This window comes from Gavialis gangeticus, unplaced genomic scaffold (genome assembly GCF_001723915.1).
Source record: "Gavialis gangeticus isolate Ggan-Ray unplaced genomic scaffold, GavGan_comp1, whole genome shotgun sequence".
In the NCBI taxonomy this organism is placed as follows: domain Eukaryota; kingdom Metazoa; phylum Chordata; order Crocodylia; family Gavialidae; genus Gavialis; species Gavialis gangeticus.
This window is the reverse complement of record NW_017729029.1, coordinates 24,201,433-24,211,758: the sequence shown is the minus strand read 5'-3', so window position 1 is coordinate 24,211,758 and position 10,326 is coordinate 24,201,433. Positions and strand designations below refer to the sequence as shown.

Below are 10,326 nucleotides of genomic sequence, written 5' to 3'. Positions count from 1 at the left end.
GAGCTTTCATGTCTTTTTTATAGTATGTTGGTGTTTTTTTCTTTGCTTTTGTGGGGGGGGGGGGTGTGATTTTTGGCTTTCCAAGTAGTCCTGCCACCATACAGCAGGTGGATATTTTGCTTTTGTTCTACTGACTAAGATAAATATCAATCAGTAATAATAGAGGGGAAATAGTCAAGTTGGTTTCCTGATAAATCAAGCATCAGAAAAGCTTGGAAAGAATTTTTTTGGTCTTTCTCCAGCATTCCCTGATCAAGTACGTAAACAGCTTTTATTTAATCAGTTTTAGAATCCACTCTCTCTCGAACTATTTTTAGTACTTACTGGCACGGTATATTTTTTTCTGGGCAACTTTACCAGATTTATAACTCTGAAAGTGCCATGTTATTTATTACCTTCCAAAGGGTAGTGAAGTGGTGTCTTTCACATGTGTATGTCAGACACCTTAATAGTTGAGTAAGGTGGCTTATCTGTTTCTTATTCAGAACAATGCAAAATGGATAACTTTTTATCATTTGCCAAAGCATATTTTATCTTTTTTTCTCAAAAGTGAAAAATGATCCTTTAGGGAGTTAAATGTTCAACACAAACTTTCCCTTCTTTGATTTTACATATCCGTGCAAAGAACAGAGGTCTCATAGGGGCTTAACATAATGCTTATTTCAGCAGGTTTTGCCCTAGGCCTACAACCCCCAAAGATTATTTGCAAATGTAGGAAGAAATAACGCTCACAAATGAAAGGGAAAAAAGTGCTATTACATGAGATTATTGTTCATATTTTGCCAACATTCACTGAAATTTTCCCCCAGGATATCATGTGACTAAATTCATAATGCAGTGACAACATTGACATTAAGGCTTGGTGCATGTATAAGAAAAAATCCCCTCAAATTATGTAAATAAAGATAATTTTTATTGCAGTACTTTAGATATATCTTTGGTGAAGTATGCATCTGTGAGAGAGACAGCGAGCCAACCATATCAATCAAATAAAGTATTTGTCAGCATTTTTCCGAAAATTAACAATATAGACAACATCGAAAACAAATGTGCTCATGGTGGACATTTCGGTTTGTGTTACATTAAAAATATGATATAAATAAGGTTATTGCATCAAAATTAGAAGTTAAGATTTCTTTTTCGTGCAAATATAACTTAATAAAATTGCTGATGCTTTGAAGAGAATGAGAGAATTACATGCTTGTTTTCCTTTAGCTTTGGTTCTGTTGTGACAGAAAGAATTATATGAAAGCAATATATTGACTTAATTATTATGGATTTCTATGCATTGTGCATAAAAGAAGCCATATCAAAATATTGTTGTTTTGTTTTTGTTTTTCTGTGCTTATAAGCCAAATTTGTACGACTCCGTCGTCTGCAATTAACATTGAAATCAGTGGAAGTTGAGAGTGCTGTACAGCATTTCACTTGGGAAATTCTTAAGAATTTACGATTATCTGTATTTTCCTGGGCACTTGTGGGTGCCTCTTCTAATCTCATTCTGTTTGACAGACTTGTCGTGAAGTGGGTAGTGAAAAGGAGAGTGCTATAGGTTTACACTGCTGAAACGTATGAGTAATGTTTAGGTTCTTGGTGGTATTTTGTTCTGGCTGCTAGGGCAGAGTGGTCTTGTTCAGTTCTTGTTCTGAGACTATGCAGAACACCTTTCTACCTGCCACCCTCTAAAGCAAAATAATGGGTTTGAAAATAATGCCAATAAAACACATATTAATGCTTATTTCTTAGATATTGGGTTATTTTGATCCCTGTTGCCATTAATTGGAAAACATATAAAATCTCTGATGGTATGACATCTAGAATACAGTGTTTTAAGAATTCTGTATTTTAATAAAATGAAGAGATAGATACTTAACATAACTGCTAAATTCTTTCTTTGCTGTACAAATTCTACCATTATTGCAAAGTAGGGAGATTGCTGTAGGGAGATTGGTAGAAGAGAAGATGTTTTTGGAAACCTCCTTCAGGCTGTGAAAAAAACTGGAAGTATATAGAACAAAGCTCAGTGATATTCACTACCTTAAACTGTCCTACATGCACTGAACCCATCTCCTGTTCAGCTGAATATATGTGAATGTCTCTCATCATATCTAATGGAACATGATGTGGAGAAGAGTTCTGTTTAGTTCTCTTGCCTACATTGGTTTTGGGGAGACTGCCCTAAAATAAAAGGATACTCTGGGGCTTAAAGCTCCAGACTGGTAATAAGGATTTGGGCTTAGTTCCTACATCTGTAACCAGATACTCTGAGAATCAGTGGATGAGTGATAAAGTCTTTGTACTCCAGTATCTTAGAACTAAAGTGTGGGTAATAATATGTCCTTTCTTTATAGGAGGAACTGTGAAAATTAAATTATACTTGTGAAACAGTTGAATATTTATGTACCTACAGGTCTGTTTGAAATAAATTTACAGATCACACTATAATTCCCAATCATGTTATCATGATTTTATACCATGATGACATAAAGGTAATGTGTAGATATCATAGTGCAAACATCATGGTATAGTTATGCAATGAGTTTGAATTGGAGGAAAACCTTTAAAATGGCAGCTCTCCATCATGAAAGTTTAGAGACAATCTGACAAGAAAATAATTATTCTTACATAAATATGGGTTGTTACACTATTCCTCACTTATGTAGGATATCTTACAATATAGGAAGATACAATTCATCCTGTCTCAGTGTCTCAGTGATGGCATAAGGACACGATGGGAACCCAGAGGAGTGTTTGTCAGGTCCTTAATTGGCCATAACACCAGCATTTGCATTATCATCCAGGCCAGGTGATTACTTTCAATGTAGATTTTATCCTTTTGTAGCTAAATAAACTGATATAGTATAAAAGCAATATCTTAAAATGGAAAGAATCTGACAGCTTATCTATAGGCATCACTACAAGCTTTGTTAATTACCTCTGAGATTTTTATATATACTGTGATGCTAATGAGAAAATTGTTCCAGTCCTTGAATGGGGCTTTGTACTATCACAATATGTGCAAAAATAATAAGTATCCAGTAAATAAGAGTAAGGATGGGAAATCCAGTGGCCCAGCTGCAGTCTTGACCTTACGCAGTGCCTGGCAGCTATTGAGGATTGGATTTGGGTGAACCAATTGTAACTGAATCCAGACAAGAGAAAGCTAATGGTGGTTGGCAAGAGCCCATGAGGATGATCCAGAAGCTGCAGCTGGTGCAAAACACACAGAATCTGCCTTTTCACAGTGGTGGGTCACCAAGAACACATCGTTCCAGTGCTCCAGGACCTATACTGGCTTTCAGTAGCTTTCCAGGTGACACTCAAGGTGCTGTTTCCGACCTCCAAAGCCTAAGCAGTCTGAACTCTACATATCTAAGAGAGTGCCTCCACCCTTACATTCTGTTGTAATCCCTAAGATCAGCCAAGAGCAAATTTCTGTAAGTACCATCTAAGCACCATGTCTGTTTGGTGGAAACATGTGGGAGGCCATTCATAGTAGTTGTACCTCTGCTCTGGAAGTCTCCCAGGCCTGAGCATCTTCAGAAAGCATTGGAAGACTTTGTCACCAAATGTTTCTTTTATTCAGAATATGAAACACTGAGGCAGTCACTGAACTCCTGTTTTTTTTACCCAATTTTTTTTAAAGCTTTCCTCACTTTTGGAATTAAGTGGTTCATTGTTCTTTATTTGGACTGAGTCTCTGCCTTGTATTACGCTCTGTGTAATGTAGAGGGTAAGGCTTTGAGTGCATAGCCTTTTGAGAATGTGGATAGAAAAATGTTTGTTTTTCCTTTGCTTTAAGAACATAAGTTGAGGCAAAAAAATATATGAGCACTTGGGACCAAGTCCACATCCATTACATTTCTAGCTTATAAGATGCAATGGGCATTTATGGATTTTTCATACTAGTACAATTAGATAAGGATCAGAACATATAGACAAGTCTTTTCATTTATATTCAAGCCCCAAGTTCCACTTTGAATTTTGTTTTTGAATCTCTAAGCTAAACTTAGTTGAGACTTATATTTCAGCTGATTGCATCAAAATTGTGAGAAATAGTGTGCACAACAATGATACAAAACCGTACATTGGCCCAAATTCACTTGAAACCAGGCTTAGATATATTTTTTAACAAATATGGCTTGAGTTTCAAGTTCATAATAATAATCCATACCTGGCAAGTTTTGCATGGGTTTCAGGTTGTGCTGCAAAATATTTCATGGCTCTCTAATTGCAGTTTCTTGTTTGGGGCTCATTCATTGTTATTAGTAAGTATGTGCACACCAGTTGCATACATTTTACCCAATTTGGGCACATCCAGACAAGTGCAGACATCTGTTTCTCTGGGGATGAGTAGCAGTGGCACAACATGTGCAGTAGCACAACTGCTACTTGTCCCCGGGGAACATCCAGGCCATGCTCACTCTGGCACATGGCAGGTTACCCCAGGTGGGGTGGATCCTGGGGGCCTTCCTGGACTGCATCCATGGCAGGAAGCCTGGCTGGCAGCTAGAGCATGGCTCAGGTTTGGGGCAATGTGTGCTACCACCATGTGTACCATCCTGCTTTTTTTCAATGTGGCTTTTTTTGACCCCACACTACCAGGTAGCAGTGTGGGGAACACCTGCATGTGCACACATACCTCATGTCCATAGTCAGCTGGACACGACCACTGGGTTCAGTACACAGGGGAAGTAACAATCCTGTTAGATTTAAATGAGAGTATGCTATAATTTAGTCTAATGTTTCAGGATACATACAGATGTCTGGGGAGCTTAGATCATGTTAAAAATGGCCACCTGATCTAAATTAGTTTGCACATGTGTGGACCTTACATTTAGATCCCTCAATAGGTTGATTTAAGTGCGAGCTGTACAGAAGTTGCAGGAAGATTAGATCAGACAAAAAATGGTTGACCCAACCTAATTTAATTGTATCTAAGAGGTGCACTAAGTTATTAGATTAGGTTGGCTAGACTGATCTAACTGAACTTTTGTCCACATTCCCAGTGCAGCCCCAGGACTGGGACAACCCATCCACCATCCCCAGTCTCAGGGCTGCACTTTTCCAACCTGCTCCTTCCTCCCCCAGCACCAGGCTATTTTTAGCCCTGGGTTGGTCCCCCAACTTTCAGATGGACAACCCCCCCCCATGAAACAGTGAGCCTGCTCCCACCTTGACCCCACCAAACACCCAGATCCTGAAAGCCACTTCTGGTGTTGTTTTTGCTGGTGTTTGCTGGTGCTGAGAACTGATGGAGAGAGGTGGTGCATGAAAGATTGTCAGGGTTTAGTTTGATACAGGGGGGGTTGTCTGGGGGTGGAGGGACTGGGGGCTAAAAGTAGGCCATTTTGGGGACAGAGTTACCTGATCCCACTAATCCCCCAACTCCCCCTGAAGCTGCTAGCTCCTGAGACCAATGAACTCTGGTAAAACTGGCCCCAGGAGTGGTTTGTGGGATCCAGGGCAGTTGTGGCATTGCTGGGAAGCTGGGACAGCATATTAGGGATCTGTGTGTCTTTATAGAGCTATGACACTTGCACTATTATTGTTTTGGATTTATTAGTGTTTATATACTGTATCTCTATGCTCAGTGGGTTTAGCTTTGCTGTAGGAATTCAGACATTTTACGTAAGTCATATCATGACTGGAAAAAAATGTAACTTTAATTTTCAGATTTTGCTTCCAAAACAAGCTGCCCATTTTATAGCTACTATATAATACTATATGGGAAATATGAAGTGTCTCTGTTCCCCAAATGCCTCTGAGTTGTAAGGATACTGGGGTTGTGTATGTGCAGGTGCTGTTATTTTTTCCATGTATGCATCTTTCTTGTGTTTTGTCTAGGAGTAAAGTGGGAATGGTTTCAGAATTACCTTTCCAAAGCTTGTGTCACTAGTTTTAGCTACCATGTGTAGTCTGCAGAGTGAAATAGTGAGAGAGAGAGAGAGAGAGAGGATGAATGCTTAGTTCCATCTCTTAGGCTAGGAACAGACATTACACATAAACCATTTTAAGTGGTCAGAAACTGGTTTAAACCTGAAACAGAAGAGATTTTCAGTGCACACAACCAGTTTGAGAATGGCTGAAACCAGGTTGAGGTAAACCTGGTTGAATGTAGTATCAGACTTAACTGATTTGGGTCAAACCAAATTTCTACAATGTCTGTCCCAGACCCCTTGCTGGTTTAAGTTAAATCAGACACCCCCAGCATCCTGGCATGCTCTCTGGGCTGGGTAGAGCTCTCTGCTCTACAGCAGGGCTGGGCCCTCCCCTCTGCTCCCAGGCTGGAGCTTGGCACAGACTGCAGGCATCTGCCTGGCTTCCCACTCCCAGGGATTCTGCTGTCCCCTCTGTCTTACATAGACACACCACATTAGCTAGTGGACCACATGCGAGCTATAGTCCATGCTGTGGCAGACAGGACAAAGGGAAAATCAACAGTTAGTTGGTAATGTCCCTTTGTTCTTTTCTTAATGAAGTGATAAACACTGAGTTAGGGGTGATAAACACTGTTATCAATTCCCTGCTGGGCTGGTCAGAAGTGGGGGAACCCCTCCATAATCGAAACGTCCTGCTGGCCTCAGCTCAGCACTGTCCAAGGGAAGGAAGGGCTGCTCTAGCATCCCCCGGCTGCTAGCCTGAGCCACTGCAGAAATGTGCCAACATTTCTGGGATGTCTGTCTGGTTACAAAACTGATTTATCCTAGCCAGGTTAGACTAACCTGCAAAGATTGAATCAGTTCAGGCTCAGGCTTTTTGAATGTCTTTCCCTACCCTTAGGGAATGATTTAGTTGGGGATAGTCCTGCTTTGAGCAGGGGGTTGGACTAGATGACCTTCTGCCATGCACCCCCTAGGAAGCCAAGGGCGGTGCATGGTAGGACTCTTCTTAGGCAGCTGGAGCACCTCTCCTAAGATCAGGTCATGTGTTCAGTGTGTCAACAGTGGTGGCAATCATAAACTCATCTGAGGGGGTCAGCATGACATAGAGGAGCAACGGATAGCATGTGAGATGGGTTCTCATGTTGAATAGCAACTCAGGCTTTTCCAGCAGATGACACCCTCCCCCTCTCCAGCTGTCAACCCTAATTTTCTGTGATTTCTATAATCTTTTCTCTCTGATACCCTGCTACACTTGGTGTTTTGCAGGAATGCCTGTCATATTGTTGACTACAAAGGAACAACTCACAGGATCATCATAAAATTCTAGTTTATTAGACAGATGCAAAAGTCAGATCATAAACCTTGGGGCTGATCCCCTCAAACACACACACATTCATGCACGCACCCCCCCCCCCCCACAGTAGCTAGCTATGAACACTAAGCACCAATGTCATGATATACCTATCCCCAAGCACTGGAGTCCGCCGTTGGTGGCCAGTCGAGGCTTCTTTCAGTGTGATGTTGCTTCAGAAGGGGGTTGCTGGCTGGTCCTTCTGGCTGGGCAGGCAGGGTGCTGGTCAGGTCAAAGAGGGTGCCATGGTGGGTCATTCTTTGCTACCTTTTATCCCCCTCTGGCAGACTTTGGTGACTCCCCAATTTTCAGGCTTACCCAATCCAGGGGTTTTTGATGTCATGGGATGTCCCCCGTTGGTGGTTGCTGGATGGCAGCTGTCAGCCCCAGGGGTCATGTCCACAGGTATGTGCAGTCTTGGGTGTCCATTGATAAAGTTTGATTAATTCACTGCTGTGATTAATTCAAACTGGGGCTTCTGTACCTTTAACAGTGAAGTTTCAGGGAGTTCCTGGTTCTGTATTGATCCTTTCCTCTCCTTAGTCTGTGGTTTTGTAGGTGTTAATTGCCACTCATTAACTTGTTTTCCTGTCTAGCTACTGTGCTATGCAATCAGTCAAGATTCATTCAGGGACCCGCTCCATACAAAGAAGTTGTGGTCTGATTCCCGCCCTTGCTTACATTGTTACATGGTACAACTTACTTTTAAACTTAAAGTACATGTGTTACAAAGTTAAAAAGCATAGAATATAACACACAAAAGGGTGAAATGCCATGGCACATACAACAAATAGACCAAATGCAATGGGGGGTAGGGGGACATAGTGATGCAGAATACTATTTTATACCCATAAAAGCAGTTACAAACTATATTTTTATTACAAGTACATCTTATATTCTATAAAAATAATATAATAAAAGAAGAAAAGGGAGGAAGGAAGAAAAGGTAGAAAAGAGAAAGCATCTCCAAAAGGGGGAAATACTGCAAAAGGGGCTTTTTGCCATATGGAGGGACTTCACATTGGGGCGGAGGGATGGGGGGGGCAGGCGAAAAAAGGCTTCTTGCTACAACATCACCAGAAGATGGGTACCTCTCTTGTATGTTTTAGAATCACTGAAGATAATTTCTACCTTGATACCCAGAAATGTTCAGGATCTAGCAAGCAGATGAGCTATTCCTTTAGATTTTCTCAGAGCACTTTGGGATGCTTTGGAAGCAACGTTCTACATAATTTGATGTCAACACTATGGTTTTCTTTTTTTTTTTTTTTAATTCCAGAGTTTAGGATTTAAGTTGGCTGAACTCTGTAGGACCAAATTGCTTTTTGGGGGGTTTTTTGTTGCCATTTTTAACATTTATTATACTGTCTTTATGCTGACCTTGGTACAAAAGGCATCTTAGCTAAACAGTTCTATAATTATATGTTTAACTTAACTTTTGAAATAAAATGCTTGAAGTTTAATATGTACATAAGATTTTGCTGGATTAGGGTATTAGATATTACAAATAAGTTTTTTCTAGCAATTAGGGCCTGATACAGAAGGTGCTGAGGCCTGCCCTTGATGAAATTTGAGGATTCAATGGATTTTACAGAAACTGCTCCTCATTCATACATAATTTGAACAAATACTGTTTGATAGTCTCAAAAACAATAGTAAATGGAATTATTTCTTTTTTAAATCTAGAGTGCTTATGCATCACACAGCATTGTACATTGTTGCTATAAAATTTTAGCCTTTTTTTTATTTATAGAACAAGCCATTGTGATCTATTAACTCATTGGAATCCTCTAGAACTCTTATAGTATATCAGTTTTCTGTTTTGCAGACTTAAATTCCTAAGTCATCTTGGACACAACAGACCATATTAATATCAGCTACACTGATTTGTTCATTCCATCAGGGATTTGTTAACAACTGAGTCATGCATACACTTGTTTCTAAGCTTAGATTTCTTTGCACAATTCTGTGTACTCCCACTGAGTTCATTGAGACTGCCTATGTTTGTGCAAGATTGGACCTTAGGAGCTTAAGATTCTATATACTGACCTGTCAGCTGCACTGAAAGACCTGTCACAATGTACCATGTTCAGTGTCTGTCTTTAAATAGTTGTGTATTTACTAGTCTCCTTGACTGTTACACTTTTTTTTTAAAACCTCTCTAATTTTGTATTTACATGACAGCCTAAAACAGCTCCGAAAAGGACATTTGGATCCATTACGAATGATCAGGTAAATATGTATATATGGCAGGGAGTTTTTTCAGAAAAAAATACCAATTTGTTATTACAGTGCATGAATACAGTGAATTGAATGTTCTAACAATTAATTAAGGGAAGTAAACAGAGTAAAAGATAGAAATCTGAGCTGATACTGTTACTTAAATGCATCTAATCTTCTGTGTTTTTGAGAAAGAGGGAGAGAATATTTGGTGGTCTGAGCAAGATTTTCTTTCAGCTAATCCTGGTCATGACATGGGCATCTCTTTTACTTTGAGTCACTGTGAGTTACAGTGCTTAGTGAGTTTTAAGATGAGATAATGTAACACATTCTTCTGTTACCTATATCTGTAAAAAGGGGTACTACTCCACTCCATCAAAGATTATTTGAAAGAACTTGTACCGGATAACAGTCTGTGACATTTTCACAGACTAAATTTTGATACTGAGTTGTATATTACACCAAGGCAAGGTACACACATAACATTTAGACTGGTTTAAGTAATCACAATCAGTCTAAACCTGTAACCGTACGGAAGTTTGGCACACTCAGATGGGTCTAAAAATGGTGGAACTATTGTTCAATGTGAATTCAAATCTGATCAGTTTAGTTTAGAAAGGCACATCCAACTTCTGTACCAGTTCCCCTATTGATTCAGTTTAGATCAGTGTCCTCCAGCATCCCAGACTCCTTTGCATGGAGTGTGCTAACACTCAGCCTATGCTCAGCTGCTCTGGCCAATCACCCAGTGGGCCCTGCCCCTGAGCTCTTTCAGAGCCAAGCCAGCATAGCGCCTCTCCCCAGCCCTGCCTCCTGCCTCCAGCAATCTGTCAACCACAGGAAGGCAAAGGGTGGAAGGGAGGTGTCTGT

General features: G+C 40.2%; 1 protein-coding gene across 3 annotated transcripts in view; it reads left to right on the top strand.

Moving 5' to 3' along the window:
* PCDH11X (protocadherin 11 X-linked) overlaps positions 1-10,326 on the top strand; it is a 1,731,112-nt gene that overhangs the window by 288,973 nt on the left and 1,431,813 nt on the right. For 2 of the 3 annotated variants that reach the window (XM_019521369.1, XM_019521371.1), the window contains exon 3: positions 9,421-9,468. The exons of the other annotated variant lie outside the window; for it this stretch is intronic. In XM_019521369.1, the coding sequence (XP_019376914.1) occupies positions 9,421-9,468 (48 nt within the window). The remainder of the gene's footprint in view (positions 1-9,420; positions 9,469-10,326) is intronic. 3 annotated transcript variants of the gene reach the window in all.